An 18457-nucleotide genomic window follows, 5' to 3' on the forward strand; every position below is an offset into this window, starting at 1 on the left:
AGTTGGAAACCAACTGAGAGAAAACAGTAAACTAGGAGAAATAAGAAACAGAGACTGGGAGATTGTTGGAGGGAAGTTACGTGAAAATGAAAACTATTTTGGTCACTTAATGTAGAATTTAGAGCATTGTAAGTCAATGACTTGCGTGTGGTTTCTATGGTGTACGAAGTACCTGATGATAAAATGGCCCACCCAAAATACAAATAGAGAGAGGAAACATTTCTCCAGCAGAAGGCCAGGGAGGCAATTTTCCAAAGCTGACGAAACCTTGTTGCACAAGCTGGGTGGTGAGGGAGGTCTAAACATCACTGGCTGGCTGGGCAAGTCTCTGAAGAGAGGCATGTGAGGCTGAGGAGGGCCTGCCGTCTAACACTGAAGCTCTTCCTCGCTCTCAGGGAGCCGGGTGCCAGCAAGAGAGCTCTGAGCGCTGGCATGGGCTGTAGAGCTGAGAACTTCTTCAAAACTGCCCCCTGTGTGGCTTGTCCCACCAACCTTGGTCTGAAACAAGGCAAACAAAGAGAAGAGCAAGTTCCTCTGCTCACACTGCAGCAAGTCCCATTTGCATTCCACCCAGGGCCATGGAGGGCTGGGAACTGTTCAAAGCAGGCAGAGAACATGCGGGGTTGGGTTTTTCTTAGAACAAAAGCTATAAAAACCAGTCAAATAAAGCAACTCCTTCCCTCCCCCAATTTCTAAACTTCTAGGCTGCAATCATAAAATCTGCCAGTGGCATTTATCATACGCTTAAAGGGACCAGTCCCTAAGTAGATCCCAGGCAGGATCCTAGATCCTACCAGCAGACTTAGAGCAGTTCTTTAAATGAGTAGCTCACGCTGGTTTTCACTGTCTTTTCCAGTTCTACACAGGCTGGATAAGAGATGGGTATCAAAATGAACTGGTTCATTTCCTGAGTAAAGTGGCCCATCTGCCAGCAATGGTAACACAGCTGCTCTCCAAATACATAAACTGTACTAGAAGGAATATAGTAACCAAAGAACAAAGCCAGCAGCTCGTCTCCCTTTAGGTACTTGTAGCTACCCAGATACTGATATATAAAACTGCCCACAGCATTTTCGTGTGGGGAGGGGGGAGGAAGAGCAATCACGTTACATTAATGAAACCTCTGACAATGTGCTCACAGGTCATCTACTTTCAAAATGCTTCAGTTTGCTGAATTTGTAAATGTTAAGTATTAAAAATAAAAACCAATATGACTAAATCTCTGAAACAGAGTTTTCCTAACAAAGACACAGCTTTATCTAAAGATTTGGAAATGGTCAAGACTAAATGACGAAGAGACAAAGCTGTTTTCACTGGGTTGTCTTGGTAAGAGAATGTTCTTTTGTGGTTTGGCTAGTGGTTAGGCCCAGTCAAAGTTGATTCAAGCCTGAAAATAGGGCAAAACTTTTTACCCCACCCTAGAACTGCAGCAGGACTTAAAAGACAAGCTGGCATTTTTCCAGCCTGTCAGCCACTGAATGCCTAGGAAGATTATTTTAATTAAATGAACTTTGTGTCCTAAGTTTCCAAAGGGTTATGTAGTCCTTTGTTTCATCAGCTAGCACAGGAGCTTGCCTAGGTTGAAAGTTCAATAAAATAATGTAGTAGCAGGCTCGATACTTGCTCTGACAGGTTGAGTCACTGTTACTAAAAGTTCCTATCTCGAGGTAAAAATATGTATTCAGTCTAATGCGTTGTGCTGACTTTCAGAAAGTATCAGTCCCTCACTGATTTTTGCAAACAGCAACACAAAATACATGTATTGTTAAATGTTGGTAGGCCCAGAACTTGCAGTGAAAAGGCAGCCGCTGCCTAGTCAAGATACTATTAATTTTTCATGGCAAAACTCATGACTTCTATTTGCCAATTAAATTTCACAAAAGAACATTGATTCGGACTGATGGTGAAAGTAGCCCATTCCTGCACTATTTCAAATGACTCAGACAAGGTGCATCTGAATTTGGACGCCTCAAAATCAGAAACATTAATGCAGTTTCATTTTCTGTTTGCTTTTCTGCCTACTCTTCCATCCGAAAACAAGAATGATGTAAATCACTTTACTGAATGCCTCTGGCCAATACCCCGGTGTTTACGCAAACATTTAATTCATCCATGTTCTGATTTCTCAGAAAAGTTGAAGAGAATGAGGCAGCCAGTTCCTGTTGATTTCCCGGGGAAGCTGAACTAACACACTCTCCTAAGAAAGCTGCAACCCACAGTCCAAACTCTAAGAGCAAATAAAATCTAATTTGAAATTTGACTTCTAAATGTAAGAAATCTGAACATCCGTTTTGGCTGACTACAGAACATTGTAGGACCGCTGAAGATCTGTAGCTAATATGGGGGGTGGGGGAAGACGATAAGAGTACTGCTGTTGTTTTCTTTTTTCAGAAGCCTCTCTGGGAAGTTATCCACTTTTTCAGACCACAACAGGATCCTAGAATTGAAGGGACAGCCTGTGATTTCATCCCCCCCCCCCCCCCCTCCGGTCTTCCTAATCTTGCAAGCCTTGGAACAGAGGCAGGGAAAAGGAGGAACAGTGCTGAGACATTCCCAGTTGTCCACAGCCTACACTGGTGGCACCCGAGGTCTGTGACTCCAGCTTCATTTCTCCATTTGCAAAACGAAATGAAAGAAAGAGAGAATACAGAAAGAAAATATTTCAGAAAATGTCAGTGGGTTTGCCAGTAAAGATGGACAATGAAGATTTCATGGGATGTGGAAGATGACCTTAGACTTTTTGTTTTGTCCTGCTTAATTAAAGATTCCTTAAAGGATGATCTAAGAGCACTCTGAAGACGATAGGCTAAGAGCTGGCATGACAAATAGTCTCCTCTAGAACACCTTTGCTTAACCAGCAAAATAAGATCAGGCTCCTCAAGCAGATCACTGTGAAAAGAAATGGTCTTCAGAGCTGTGCAGTTTGAATTGACTTTTTCTGAACGACACACTGAGGCGACTGGAAACAGACACCCCTCCCTTGGTGCAGAAAGGACATCACCCACATTTGTCCTTTGCTCAAAACAAGGCAAAAGGCTTTAAGCTGTCCCTCTTGCACGTTGGCCTAAGTGTAGGAGGAATGGATTTGTGGAGTCTAGAGTAACCTAGAAGCAAACTTGGGAGCTAAAATTACTACTGAAAGCCCTGAGAGCAGGTTTAGTGACTAAATGGGTACAAAAAGTGCTGCACTTCTGGTGAGTGGTGAAAAATGGAAAAAAAAAAAATCCATTTCAGACCTCAGGTGTTCCAATGAGCCGCATCCCTTATCCCTTATCTACCCTTCTGGGTAGAAGGAGCACAAAGGGATAAGCAAGCGATACACTTGACTGCAACAGACAGGAATTCAGAGCTTCCAAGCTGATGCACCCCACTGCATGAATGATTTCTCCTACAGCGATGCTGAGTATGAAAAGCATTTGCAGCTAAGGTGAAACGAATGAATAGGAAAGTGCATACAGGCACTGAGCTGGGGCTCTGGAGGTCTGTGTTCTGTTCTAGCTCCTTGGGATGCTCCTAGTCTTTGCTGGGATGCTGTCTCCCCCCTGTGAAGCTGAGATGATGTTTCCTTCTCTGACACGGTGCAATGGGGATGACATTACCCTACACTATCATGACTTAAAGTTGTCAGAACAGCCTATCACTAAATAAATGTCAACACTCAAAATCTGAAAAATGATAGAGCAACTCTGCGTTCTTTGATGCACATGCTTATTTAGAAACATAAAAATAAATCAAGCTCTCTGCTGCTTACTTTCCTCAGACACTGACTGGAAAATTTTGTGCTGTACGATTTCACAGCGGCGTGGAAAAGATAGACCTTCCCTGTGCACTTGCTGCTTCAGTTCTAGCTGTAATTTGCATTTTCTGTATGAAAGAATGTCCTTCTGTCCCAAGTGGAAGGCCACTTTCTTGCCTTTTTAATGCTTTACCAGTTGTAACACCCTATGACATGAATCTAGTATTTTCAGTTCCCCCTAAAATGAGGGGTGATCAGTTTGTCCCTTGTCCCCTGCCAGATGGTACGTGGAATGTGTTGGAATCTTTCTATTGCAGCAAAGCAAAATGCCATTTTATGAGCACACTTGACTTTATCTGATGAATAAGAACCATTACGAGACAAATCCTCTTGTCCCCCCTCGAATGTGCCTTACCATGCAGCAAAGACTAGCTCACTGCAAATTTGCCATGCTCTGTCCTGATGAATAAGGGCCTTAACAAGCGCTGTTAGTGATAACTGGTAACTTTGCCATCAGATCTTCCTGTCCCACAGCAAATGTGTCAATATAGTTTTGAAATTTGAGAGGAAACACACCTGCATTAAAGAACGATGAGTTCAGTGCTAAGAGCCACCCAGGTAGTGTGAATCACACCCGAGTTACACGACCGCTCCCACCAGCTGAGCAGGGGGCACTGGGTGAGCACATCTCCAGTATTGCAAGGAGTGGAGCTGAGGGATGGAGGTTCACCCTGCCAGCACGTGGCTGTGTCTGTCTGGCAGGGCACAGCGCAAAGCTCACGAGGCCGCACCGCTTTCAAAAGCTGACCTTGCATCTGCACATGGCTCTGCCTTGCGCAGCATAACCAACCGTGGTCACACCTTAGGAGATGTCTCTGCTTTCCCTTTTAGTATGGTCGTATTTTTGGCATTTCTGAGACCACTTCTTTACTCTGCCAGACAACGGAAATAATTTCTTAGTAACAAAGCAGAGAAAGACTATTTCTTTGCATATTGCCTTTGTTTTCCATTAGTGCTCTTGCAGTTCTATGAAATTCTTGATGGAACAGCAAATTCAATCGGTCTCCTGTACAAAGGATAGGGACAACTACGCTGTCACACTTTAACATGCACAGCTACGTAACTCTGTCTCTTTTACCTTAAGGCTTGTGACAGTGGTCTCAACCTTCTCCTCAAACGATTTGAAAGTTGGAGAATTCCTAGGAGAAAAAGAAAATTGAAGGAAAGATGAAGAGTCAGTTGCAAACGTAATGGGGTAACTCCACAATTTGATCCGTTCTTACCAGGCAACAATGCCAGGCCAGAACGCAGGCTGGCGGGCAGCACAGGGCTACAGACTGACAGGGTATGAAGAGTCACTTGTGCTCTGTCAGTCAAATCTAATTACGGCCATCGGATGAGTATTTTTTAGCTACAAATTTGCAAAAGCAGAACCCGCCTAGTAATTGGAACTAAGCAACGACTGATACATTTACTGTGTTCTCAGAACAACCAGTGAACGCTGGCTGTAGTGCTGCATTTCTGTGGTTTCATCCATTTGTGGTGTTGCTGTAAAGAAATTAACGTTTTTTTTTTCAGCTGATGAGCAAGTTCATAATCTACATAATTAAAAAGATGACAGTTTAATGTCCTGCGGCTAGGATGAAGGAGATTAGAACTACATAGGAAGTGGGTCCCAAGTGCCTTTGAGGAATCCTGACCCCCCACTCCATGATTTTTGTGACTGCAGGTGTATCCTGGTGCTTTCAAAGGCAAAGACTTTAGGGAGACTGTGTTCCTAGGGTGCCCCTCTAACAAAGCTAAGCTTTTCTCTGCCTTTCACTCCCCATAGAACAGAAAACAACACTGGTTTTGGGAAAACTATGAGTTGAACGTATCTTAAAAGAATTAAAAAAAAACCAAAAACAAACAAAAAAAAACCAAAAAGGCAACAGCTGTGATTTTCCTTCTTAAATCAAACACTTGGTTTGCTGGCTTGCCTGACAACCTTGTTCTTTCTTTCTTTCTCCAAAACTTGAAACATAGCTTCTCCCTCATTTTGAATGCATTCAATTTTTTACATTTTTTCCTGCAAACAGAGCATACTGACCACAACTAACACCTGCCATGTAATATTATGAATATAATGCATATGCTGTTTTAAAGTGAGAGTATGGATCCCCACAGAGATCTGTACTCAAGTTGCCCCTCAGTTGCTTAGCTGGATGTCTCTTCTCCCCTTTTCGCAGCAGCTTCCCTACTGCTGATAATCCCTGTCCCGTGTAGGAAGACATGCCAGAATAGAACCATAGAATCGTTAAGGTTGGAAAAGACCCTTAAGATCATTGAGTCCAACCGTTAACCTAGCACTGCCAAGTCCACCACTAAACCATGTCCCTAAGCACCACGTCTACCCGTCTTTTAAATGTCCTGAAGCAGGCATGCTGGAGTCAGTACAGAAGGTTGTCTCCTCCTCCAGCAGTTTAGCCACCACAAAGGACTTGGGCAAATCTACAGTGGGTAAAGGCGACCTTCTTCTGGCTCTCTGCTCCTTGCTTGACAACTGAGAGCTCAATTACAGCATACTTTGTGCTTCATTAGTAGTGAAGACTCTGCAGCTCAGAAACTGTTGTCCAGCAGGGTTCCTTGTATACTTTCTTTACCACAAGAAACAAAGAGGTGATAGGATCTCTCTAAGCCCAGTGCAGTATAATGAAGCAGTTACTTAACCAAGTGTTTACTTCTTCAGCTTTTTTTTTCACCTGTCTATTGTGGCATACCCAGAAAGGTTATAGAAACTACTGCCACTGAAAGCACAGGGTACCTCCTAACAACGTGGCCAGTAGGATGTACTAAACCCACTACATCCATTTGTTCCTACATGAAAAAAACCATAAAAGTGATCTTTAACCATAATGGGGGGTACCCTCACAGCAGAACACTGAGGCAGAACCACTTTACCCTGGCAGGTGCCCATGTCTCTGTATCATCCATGGGGAAAGGCAAACACGTGCAGGAGCCTGCACTTCATTTTGCAAAGTGATGAAGCCAATGGCTGCTATAACTTTAGCATTCCAGTTAATCCTCTTTGCACGTTCTGGGAACTTAGCAGGAGCACGATGACGGCATTTATTTCTGCAAACACATTTACATCATATCGCTCATCAGGCTAAGTCAAAGTGACTCTAATTTATGTCAGGTGGCCGAACTGCAGGAAACAGTCAAAAGGCTGCACAATATTAGAGGAGCCGAGACAGAGATAGATAGGCGGCTTCAGAGCCATGTTCCTGTGGCAGACACCACTGAGAATGAGGCACCTTGGACCCTGGTGACTCACAAAAGCAGGGCTCCACATCAACCTGCACCCTCCACCATCAAAATCAAAACCAGATATGAAGCCTTAACAGCTGAGGACACCCATGATCAAGGCCTGCAAAGCCCCCTGCAAGGGGAAACTGTACCAGCAACGCACAGTGGACACCGTAAAACGAAATGACGAGTACTTGTAGTGGGTGACTCTCTGTTGAAGGGTATTGAGGCACCCATCTGCCAACCTGACAGGGAGTCATGAGAGGTATGCTGCCTTCCAGGAGCTAAGGCTTGAGACGTGGCCAAGAGGGTGCCACAACTCATCAAGATAATGGACTATTTCATGTAGGCATGAACGACACTGAAAGCCGAAACCTGGGTAAAATCAAGGAAGACTTTCAAGCCCTGGGGGTGCAAGTGAAAAACATTGGTGCCCAGGTTATCTTTTCCTCCATTTTGCCAGTTCGAGGGAAGCGGGTAGCCAGAAATAGGCGCATAATGCATATCAACTCCTGGCTACGTGGCCGGTGCCATCGTGAGGGTTTTGGCTTTTACGACAATGAGGCATTCTTCGATGACCGTAACATGCTAGGGAGGGATGGAATCCACCTGTCTAGAAGGGGCAAAGCAATCTTCAGCAACAGGCTGGCTAACTTGGTGAGGCAGGCTTTAAACTGAAGGACTTGGCGGGTGGGGTCCAAAACACAAATGCTTATGCCACCACATCCAACTGGGGAGTAAGTCAGGCCAACCAGAGCGGCGATGGGTGTTCCTTAGCTGTCTCCCAAGACGTGTACCAGAGGAGCAACCACCTCAAGTGTACGTATACAAATGCACACAGTCTGGGAAACAAACAGGAGGAACTGGAGCTCCATGCCCAGTCAGAAAGTTATGGTATCATAGGAGTAACTGAGACATGGTGGGATAACTCACATGACTAGGGAATTGTGATGGATGGTTATAGGCTGTTTCGCAAAGACAGGCAGGGAAAAAGAGGTGGAGGAGTCGCACTCTATATTAAGGAAAACCTTGAATGTATCGAAGTCAACTACGGTGATTGTGAGTGCTCTATTGAATGCCTCTGGGTTAAAATCAGAGGGGTCGTTTCCAAGCAGGACCTTACAGTGGGCATCTGCTACCGCCCCCCAAACCACGACGATAAAGCCGCTGAAGCAGTATTTGGGACACTAAAGCAAGCTTCTGGTCAACAGAACCTGGTTCTCATGGGTGACTTCAACTACCCAGACATTTGCTGGAAGAACAATACAGCAGCTCGCATGTCATCCATCAAGTTCCTGGAATGCGTAGAGGACTGTTTCCTCTTACAAATGTTAGATGTGCCAACCAGGAAGGAGGCACTACTGAACCTACTATTCACAAACCAAGAAAACCTGCTTTGTAATATCTCAGTAACAACCTTGGCTCCCCTATTGTGGAGTTCAGGATCCAGCTGAGCACGCTGGAGGTTAGCACCAAGACAAGGGTTCTAGATTTTAGAAGAGCAAACTTCAGCTCGCTCAGAGCTCAGTTGGGAGGGATTCTGTGGGAAGCTTCCATGAAGGATAAAGGAGCCAGTGAGTGCTGGGAGTTCTTCAAGAATGCTCTCTTGAAAGCACAAAACCAGTTTATCCCCTATAAAAGAAAGGGAAGTAAGCAGAGCAAGAGGCCCCCTTGGCTCAACCATGAGCTCCTGGGTCTGCTGAAAACCAAGAGAAATGCATACCACAGATGGAGAAGTGGAAGATTGTCCACTGAGAACTACAAGGGCATTGCCAGAGTGTACAGAGATGCAGTTAGAAAGGCAAAAGCTCAACTTGAATTGGAACTGGCCAGAGACGTCAAAAATAACAAGAAACATTTCTTCCGGTATGTAAGTTGCAAGCAGAAACAGAAGGAAAACATAGGCCCACTGTTAAACAGTAGAGGTGAATCAGTCACCAACAATGCTGAAAAGGCAGAGGTTCTCAATGCCTTCTTCACCTCTGTCTTTACCAACACTGTTGGATCCCAGGCGTTGGGAACAAAAATCCGTGAGGATCCAAACATAGACCCACCATCAGTGAACGAGTTAGTATGTGAATTATTACAGGAGCTTGACCCCTACAAACTGATGGGCCCTGACGCCATCCACCCGAGGGTGTTGAGAGAGCTGGCTGATGTCATTGCGGGGCCGCTCTCTATAATCTTCGAGAAGTCGTGGAGATCGGGGGATGTCCCAGAGGACTGGAGGAAGGCAAATGTTAGCCCTATCTACAAGAAGGACTCAAGGGAGGATCCGGGTAATTATAGGCCCATCAGTCTTACTTCAATCCCCGGGAAAGTCATGGAATGGATCCTCCTGGGGGCCATCACGAGTCAAATGAAGCACGTGACTGGGAAAAGCCAACATGGCTTCACAAAAGGCAGATCGTGCCTGACAAATCTGGTGGCCTTCTATGATAAAGTGACCTGCTCAGTTGACATGGGGCGAGCGGTCGACGTTGTCTACTTGGACTTCTCCAAGGCCTTCGATATGGTTCCCCACGGCCTCCTCCTGGAGAAGCTGATGCGTTATGGCCTGGACAAGTGGTCTGTGCAGTCGGTGAGGAATTGGCTGACGGGCCGCACCCAAAGGGTGGTGGTAAATGGCTCTTTTTCAAACTGGCAACCCAACACAAGTTGGGTTCCCCAGGAATCGATATTGGGCCCAACGCTATTCAATATCTTCATAAGCGATCTGGATAACGGGATCAAGTGTGGCCTGATAAAGTTCGCAGATGACACCAACTTGAATGGGGAAGTAGACACTCTGGAAGGGAGAGCCACCCTGCAGGAAGATCTGGATAGGCTGGAAGAGTGGGCTAACAAGAACCTTATGAAGTTTAACAAAGACAAATGTAAGGTCTTGCACCTGGGAAAACATAATCCAGGAGTGCAGCTCAGACTGGGATCCACCTGGCTAGAGAGCAGCTCCGTGGGAAGGGACCTGGGGGTCCTGGTGGACAGGAAGCTCAACACAGGTGACCAGTGTGCTGCTGCGGCCAAGAAGGCCAACAGGATCCTGGGTTGCATCAAAAAGGGCATCATCAGCAGAGATAAAGAAGTCATTATCCCTCTCTACTCAGCGCTTGTCAGGCCACAGCTGGAATACTGTGTACAGTTCTGATCCCCGTTATATAAAAAAAGATGTGGACAGGCTGGAGGGGGTCCAGAGAAGGGCCACCAATATGATCAAGGGTCTGGGAAGCCTGCCGTATGAGGATAGGCTGAGAGAGCTGGGTTTGTTCAGCCCTGAGAAAAGGAAGCTTAGAGGTGATCTCATCACCATGTACCAGTACTTAAGGGGGAGCTACAAAGAAGATGGAGACTCCCTTTTGACAAGGAGTCACATGGTGAGGACAAGGGGGAACGGGTACAAGTTACTCCCAGGGAGATTCTGATTGGACACGAGAGGTAAATTTTCCGCAATGAGAACAGTCAATCATTGGAATAATCTCCCCAGGGAAGTGGTTGACTCCGCTACGCTGAACACGTTTAAGACTCAGCTGGACATGGTGCTGGACCATCTCGTCTAGATTGTGCTAGAAAGGTGGGACCAGATGATCCTCGAGGCCCCTTCCAACCTGGTATTCTGTGATTCTAATTTAAGGAAAGGACAAATGAAAGCCAGTTGGAAAAATAATGCAGATTTGGTTTCTGTTAAATAGGTGACAGACTCTTCATGGGGCAAGAAGGGTCAAAAGGAGAGAGAAACTGAGTTTAATGACATACATTTGACCCATAGGTCACACTGGTGAATCCTTGCCTTGAACTATACACTTGCTGAAGTTGAATGAATTAGCATCCATCATATAGTTAGGAGATCTGTTGTCCCCACATGCTTGGCAGGCAGTGGGGATATTCATATATTTAGAGACTGAGGGGGTAAAAAGAAAGCTGGATTCTAATTTTATTGAAAACAGTCAGAGCTTTACTTGAACAGACATCAATATTTGGCTGCAGTCAAGTAAAGCATGATTATAGCCATTAAAATATGAAAGCACTCATATAAAATCCCTCCATAGGAGCACAAGCCAAAGCCTGCTGGAGTGGAAAGCATCTCTGACGTTAATGGGCTTTGGGTGACGTTCTAGAGACAGCAAAACTACTGAATTTCAGATTCAGTGATACAAACCTGACAACAGCCAACTACCCAAATACATCTCAGAACCGCTTCATTTACTCAAAGGCTTGTACAAGAGATTAAACAGTTAATACAATTAAAAGCAAAAAACCACAGATGGCCTGTCCTGCAGCCCTTATCTACATGAATAAACTTAATTGATTGAAGTCAGACTATTCATCCAACTAAGAACTGCAGGATCAGGATCAAAGTATGCAAATCCCCCCTCATTACACTGTTGAACATCACCATAGCAAACTGAATATAGGTAGCACATTACCTCATCGCAGGCATGCTTATGGAATGGCGAATAGAGTAACTGTGGGATGAAAGCAAAAGATAAGGAAAAAAAAAGCTGTAAAATCCAGTTTGCAACATGATTATAACATATAATTTTTGTGTTTTTAAATTAACTTTAGGAAAAAAAGAAAAAAAAAAATATATATACACATACATGAGCGCTGGTACTCTCCCTCTCCTGATCGCAACAGCTTGTCAAACTCACCTGTGAATTCCAGCTCACTTTCAGCACTAAAGATCTTACCACTATATTCTCATATCAACTGATCAGCAATTTAATAGGGCTCAGAAGAATGATGCAAAACAGTTCCTGGCAATATCCATTTAAATGAGGCAGACCCCTGCTATCTACAGAGACGTGCAACATGAGACAGAGGAACAGAGCTGCCTCCGTGTTCCGCAGCGACAGGCGATAGGCTCTGTGCTGGGCAGCACAGTACACCTCCGGTCTGTGCACATAAGCAGAGCTGGTTCAAGGCAGAAGGTAAGCAGGCAATCGCCTGCCTTTGTTGTACAACGTACACAGGCCAAACAGCCAGTGCTGGCCCCCAATTTGTACAGGCTCCTGCACAACGGGCTACCTAAACAACAGGTTTCTTCAACCAGAGGCACAGCTCTCTCAGCTGCAGCAGTTGCTGTCCCCATCTCTCTGGGACATTTCACCTCCTCCTTCACACTTGAACACTAACAAGGATAGAAAGCTGTTTTCCACAGCTCTCGTCCAGCTTTCCTTGCCACACTTCCCTCCGCAGACTTCCCAGCAGCAAGAATATCGGAAGGCTGGCAAGCGGAGGATGGAGCCTCTGCATGACTCAAAGATCCTCAAATCCCCTTGCACGCCTTCAACCCTCCAGATGGCCACTCACCCTAACCGCTTTGACTTACATTAGCCACGTTCTCCCACCTGAGCCACCAAAGCCAACTCTGCGATCATATCATCACCTGTTCCCTGCTGCTGGGAAGCATTGAGCCTGTTCTGAATATGAGTCTTTATTTGAAATGTAAGAACTGCCCATAAGTACATTTAGATCTCAACATTGTAAGTCAATTGTGCACTGCAAGACTATGTATTGTTTCAAAAATTCCTGCATGGCTGCTTTCAGTGTTGACTGACAGCTGCAGCCTGCTCTGATTGAGAACAGCGAGAGCTTTACTTTAAGGGACACCAACATTTGGCAATGATTGTAGCATGATTATAGCATTAAAAAAATGAAAGCTCTCATATAAACAGCACGTGTTTGTTCTAAACTATACAAATTCAGAGCAGCACTATGTCCATATACACACAAAAGATTTTTTTTTTTTTTTTTCCAGATTAAAGGTTCAGAAATGGGGGCAGGGGGCAGGAGGAAAGAGCTATTTGGCAAGCAGGTGGGACAGAGAGATTTTATACAAACTGTTTGCTGTTGTGTATATTTTAAGGCTTCTGCTAAGCTCAGATAGACAAGAACTGACAGCAGACAGTGCAAATGTTTCATGTTCAATTTTTCACATCATTTTTCAGACTTATGAAAGATTAGCCCAAACATTTCACAAGTGCAGCAAATCTTTAACAATCCTAGTTAAATTAAACAAGCATGCTTGCCATTTTAGTCCTGTAACACATGACAAATAGGCAAAAATAAGAATTTGGAAGTATTTCAGCATAGGCTGCTCCTCTTCTAATAGCAAAACATTCCAAATGTGAAGGTTTAAGTAAGAAGATTACATTGTGCCAAATTAAATTTGCACAGCTGAGAGATGGCATGTGACAGACAATCTGAATACTAAGCGCATGTTTCACTGAGTTCATCTTTTAATTTCTCTAAAGAGGTAAGGATGCCAGTTATAGGAACAGGGACAACATCTTTTTTTCCTAGAAGACTAAAACACTAAGCATTTTTAAAGACACACGTCTGTGACAGTGATCAGTGCAGAGAACAGAGATCCTTCCTGACAAAGGCTGCTGAACACGACATTTTGATTTCACGTCAGTGTGAGACAGGAAGGTCAATCTATGCCCCATTTTTAAGTTTTCTCAGTGAAGTAAGAGTCCATGTTGGATTACTGAGCTGAACAGAAAAACTGTTGAGCTGTCCCATGCATTGGCAATGCTACAAGGCCAGAGGGACTGTAGGGGATTCAGGGCTGTTCAACCCCTCTGCTGGGTGAACTGACGTAAAGCCAGACTGCTTATAGAATCTTTCAGCACACATAAAATTGTTTTATAATTCATCATATATTGAAGTGCTTTACAGCATCAATAAATTCAAGCTCTAAGTATAAAGAACCCTTTTAATCATGTTAAGAACTTGGCCTACTCTTGCAAATTTCCCCAGGACTCAAGACTTTTAAGAGTCACCATGTACACTTCATGACTAATACACTTTTGCTTTATTGAAGAGGAGGTAGTTAAATTCTTTATACAATCTTTATAAAACTCTGCTGGCTGAACACAATTTTTACTCAGCACTTGCTGTTTATGTTCCAACCTCTGACAGAAAAAGATGGTTGAGAGAATGGGATTCCAAATAAATAAGTTTGCCCAAGAGCAACATCTTCTGAATGTGTTCATTATTTGAATTTGAGACTAATCTACTCAAGAGCAAGGCAAACACACTCTAGCCACTTAGTCCAGTCCTTTCCTCATTATACTCACCATGCTGTAAAAATGAGGCATTATAGTGTAAGTAGCATATGTTTTTATCATATATAACGATGCTGAAAGGAAAGAGGTTACTGCATTACATTCCATAAAACAAATCCTGTCAAATACAGAGGCAGTATTCAAGGAGAGTAATGTGTCTTACCCAATTGAATGCGATCTGTGGTGGATGCACAAGGAAAGAAAAGCAAGAGTTAAAAGTATTATGAAAATGTAACAAAAATATACATATATATCTGTAGCATGTCAAACTGCCCGAGGAGAAAAATAAAATCATTTGCATTCAAGTTTTGATGCTGGAATTCACACTAGAACGTGGATCAGTTGAGATTCCTTCAAAGCAAAAATTTTCACACACTCCTTAATACACTGTCACCTATACCGTGTGCAATGAAGAACTCAAGTTTTGTCTGCTAAACTTTGTGTTCTCTTTATTAGATCAGATTTAAACAATGCTAACTGCTTTCCCTCCCAAAATCCTACCTTAATCTCATTAAAGAGAAAGTATAGGCGAACCGGAATTGTACATACATATCACAGCAGCAAATGTCTTTTTTCCCCCCCTCTGGATTTTGTAATCATCTCTCAGTTGAGAAGGGTATGGAAAAAATAAGGGGCTTTTAATTCCTAAAATGACATTTTCTAAAATACTTCTTCCTTGTTGAAAGCAATACTTGAAACACTATGGCACTGTTTTCCAGCTCAGAAGAAACTTAATTAAGGCAGCAGAACTGGGAGAAGCACACCGATATACAATATTCAAAGGGTGTCATTAAGGTTCCAAAGTCGAGAAATGACGAGGCAGACAGCCTCTCCTTCATCTGTGTGTTATTGATGTAGTCTTTAATTACAGACCACTTCAAGAGAACACCTGCCTCGTGCAGTCAGCCAGATAGATGGTGCACACTTAATGAACACCTCTTCAATACTCTTTTTTCACATCCTTTTTCAATGTGTGGTGTGATGCATTATTTACCGCACAATATCCATACCTTGCTCTGAAGAAAAGCATTGATTTCTTCATGGTTATTTACAGGGTTCATCATCACGTATATTGGTGCTTCTCAAACATTCATGGATTTATCTTCACAACACATTTCTGCTTAGACCAGCTTAAGTAACACTGTTGCCATACTTAGCCTCCTTTTACTACCTGCTGACTAGCAGTAAGAGCCACCCCCTTCTCCATGCTAATACAGACACTTGTACAGCCATATGATGAGGCAATCTGTGTTACTGCAGAGCTCTAAAAACCAGCACAAATGAAGGGGTGAGTGTCAGTAGAAATGAGAGAAAACAACTGCTTCACCCGTCAGCAAAAGAAATGCTTATGAAATTACATTCTGAAGCAAGACAATGTTACTGTTTCCTTTATAGGGGATATCAGAGACATAGAGGTTTAACAATGGTAGTTTTGGGTATGACAGCTACAATATTTCAACGAATTCACCTCCCAATGAGTTCAGCAACAGTTTTAAGTGCCCAGAACATCCCTAGATCAGGGAAATCCTGGAAATGCACAGCAAAAGGCTGTGCAAGAACTCCACTGCCACCACCACCACAACAAAAAACCCAAAAAGGCACAACAATAAAGGCACAGCAACAATCAACTCCCACAGCACTAAAACAGATTAATTATACCTAAGCCATCTCCAACAGATAATGGCCTAACCTACTTCTAAAAACCTCCAATGAGAGAGATTTCACAGCCTTCAGAAATAACCTGTGCCTCCGTTCAGCTTTATAGCTGAACGCTCTTCCTGACCTCTCACATGAACTTACCGCATCCTCCCTCTCCTTTCGTTGTTCAGCCACGTTTGCCTGGCCTGAAAGCCAGCTCGCTCAAACACTCACCGGCTGTATTTTCTGAAGCCGATTTTTCGCCCCATTCCTTCCAGTTCATCTGCACACCCTTCCAAGGGCGGTACCCTGGCACTGGCCCAAATATTCCAGCTGAGTCCTCATCAGAGCTGAGCAAAGCAATTCCATCCCAAATCTTACAGGCAACACTTGCTGGAATTAAGTATGCATTAGCAACGATAGCATGACAGCATTGACTCCTACTGCATTTGTGACCCACTAGCCTAGCATTTCCCAGGCCCTTATCTGCAAAGCCACTGCCCGGCTGGCCGGTCAGTGCTCCTCATCTCTGCTTTTGATTTTTTTCCATCTGTCAATAAAACACCTTACACTTTCCTACACTGAATTTTATTTTATCATTTAAAATAAATTTGAATTCTAATCCCGCTGTCTAAAGTGCTTGCATCGACTCCCACTGCAGTCATCTGGGGATTTTAAGCGTACACACGATGCCATCATCTAAACCTGCAATGAAAATGCTGAAGAGTAACAGACTCGGGACAGATGCCTGCAAAATCCTGCATTATGGTGAGCTACTGAGACCTATTCTTTGAAAATCGTTTTCAGCTCCCTATGCCCTCTTCCTGCTAAAGCAATAACACCTAAACTGTATTTCTCTAGTTCACTCACAGGAGCAAAACCAGTATGGGCAGCCTTATCAAAGTCAAGCTCTATCACATCTCCTGCCTCCCCTCCATCCTCTATGACAGGTGCTGTCAGTTCAAGGTAATTGTTCTTGACAAACCCTTTTATGTTTTTGCCATCATGCTATTTTCTAGACACTTAGAAAATAACAGGTTAATGCATTCCCCCCGTATCTGCTTTGTGTTTCCCAGAACGTCCCTTGCCCCTTTCCAGAGGGATGAACTTTGACTTCTTCCACCCCTCTGGGACCTCACGTGCCTCCTGTGCTGATTCCCATCATCTCCGAGGGGCACATTCAACCGCCACAGTCGTGCCCCCAAGCTCTCCCTCCCTGCAGTCTTCTGTCTCTTTCCACATGTGCCTTCCAGCTCCTGGCAGGAATGAGGCATTATATTACCTTTATTCATCTTCAGAGCTGGCTCATCCCAGGCACTGAATTTGAAAGGGGTCTGTGCGATCACGTAATTAAAGAAAACATACGAGACAGTTGAATGAAGGATGTATAAGCAGTATAACTGCTGACATCCTAATTTGCATGCATGCCTTTGTTAGCTTAATCTTTAACTGCATTTACTTGTGTAGTAGTAATGTATGTGGTAATGTGCATGTAGTAGTGTATGTAGTTTCCTTTTTTTAAAAGCAAACAAAAAAAAAATGAGAAAGTGTCCCACTTGCTATCACAAATTATTTCTAAAAAGGCCATCAGCAGGGCTGAAACTCTTAGATCCACACAGGCAGCTGCAGAGCAGTCCAGCAGTATTGCATGAAAAGATCCAAACTTTACCAGTATGCAAAGGAGCAAGGGACAAATAATACCCTCAACTTAGTATCACCTCTGTGCTCTACATGGTAAGAGCCACGTTGAAATGTCAGTGTAACCTCTACTTCTGAGAGATTTGAGACCATGCTACTGCCCAATGAGTGATCTTGGACTCCCCTCTTCCCCTTTGCCTTCCTTCTACATGTCAGAAAATGTTAAAGGAGACAATATGGGTTGGGGGTGGAGGGGCAACAAATAATCCTGATGGCATATCATTAATCACAAGAGCTATTCATGAAGACTCTATTGTCTTAACTATATTACTAGTGCCTGGCTTTTATCCCAAAGCAAAAGTATGCGTATACTGATTTTACACGCATTTCTGGTATTTCTAGTAACATGATGATATTATATAGAATGCGTTACAACTGTAAAGAGACCTTACAAGCACTAATAATTAATAAAAAAATTAGAAGATTTAAAATGCTGATGATTATTCGTGCACAAAATGAGTTAGAGAGTTGTGACACTGGGAAGCTGGGGTGGGGATGAAAGACAAGCACACCAGCTGCATGAAAAGCACTTTGTCCCTAAAGGGTGGCTTCCCTGTTCTTTGGGACACACAGAATTTTGTCATTTTTCTTTCTTTCTTGTAGATTTCATCTTCTTGAATTCTAACACAGCAAAATAGCACATCTGGGGAAGCCTATCTGGCCTGTTGCTGATATATGATATTTTAGTAAATATTTTTAGAGCTAATACAAGATGAAATATCTTTCAGGTTACTAAGACCCTGCATCTTCAGAACAGAAATATATGTGTTTCATGTGGTGCCCTGTACAGATGACATAGCAGGCAACCTGGAAAGCAGAATTTTGTTTCATGAAGAAGGCAGGCTTCAATATTTAGAGTCAGGCTGACTACAAGCCCTTTCAAAATCATCGTTGCCACAGGCAAGGGGTAAAGGCCAAGTACACCAGACTGCTGAACATACTGGGAATTATGATGATCATCTGGGTTTTAGAAATCAGTTTCAAGTGTCTGCTCTGAATGAAAACAGAACAGGGATTTGCATCTGGATGC

At 43.6% G+C, this 18457-nt stretch overlaps 1 protein-coding gene across 2 annotated transcripts in view; it reads right to left on the bottom strand.

Annotated features, from left to right (window-relative positions):
• Positions 1 to 366: 366 nt before the first annotated feature.
• The window catches only part of TPD52L1 (TPD52 like 1), a gene marked incomplete at both ends in the record, with an annotated part of 59820 nt that continues 41729 nt past the window's right edge, over positions 367 to 18457 (bottom strand). The window contains 4 exons of one of the 2 annotated variants that reach the window (XM_082305941.1): positions 367 to 498; positions 4875 to 4935; positions 11446 to 11484; positions 14255 to 14269. In XM_082305941.1, the coding sequence (XP_082162067.1) occupies positions 367 to 498; positions 4875 to 4935; positions 11446 to 11484; positions 14255 to 14269 (247 nt within the window). The remainder of the gene's footprint in view (positions 499 to 4874; positions 4936 to 11445; positions 11485 to 14254; positions 14270 to 18457) is intronic. The other variant, XM_082305942.1, reaches the window with a different exon arrangement.

This window comes from Platalea leucorodia, assembly GCF_965183815.1.
Source record: "Platalea leucorodia genome assembly, chromosome: 3".
Taxonomy (NCBI): domain Eukaryota; kingdom Metazoa; phylum Chordata; class Aves; order Pelecaniformes; family Threskiornithidae; genus Platalea; species Platalea leucorodia.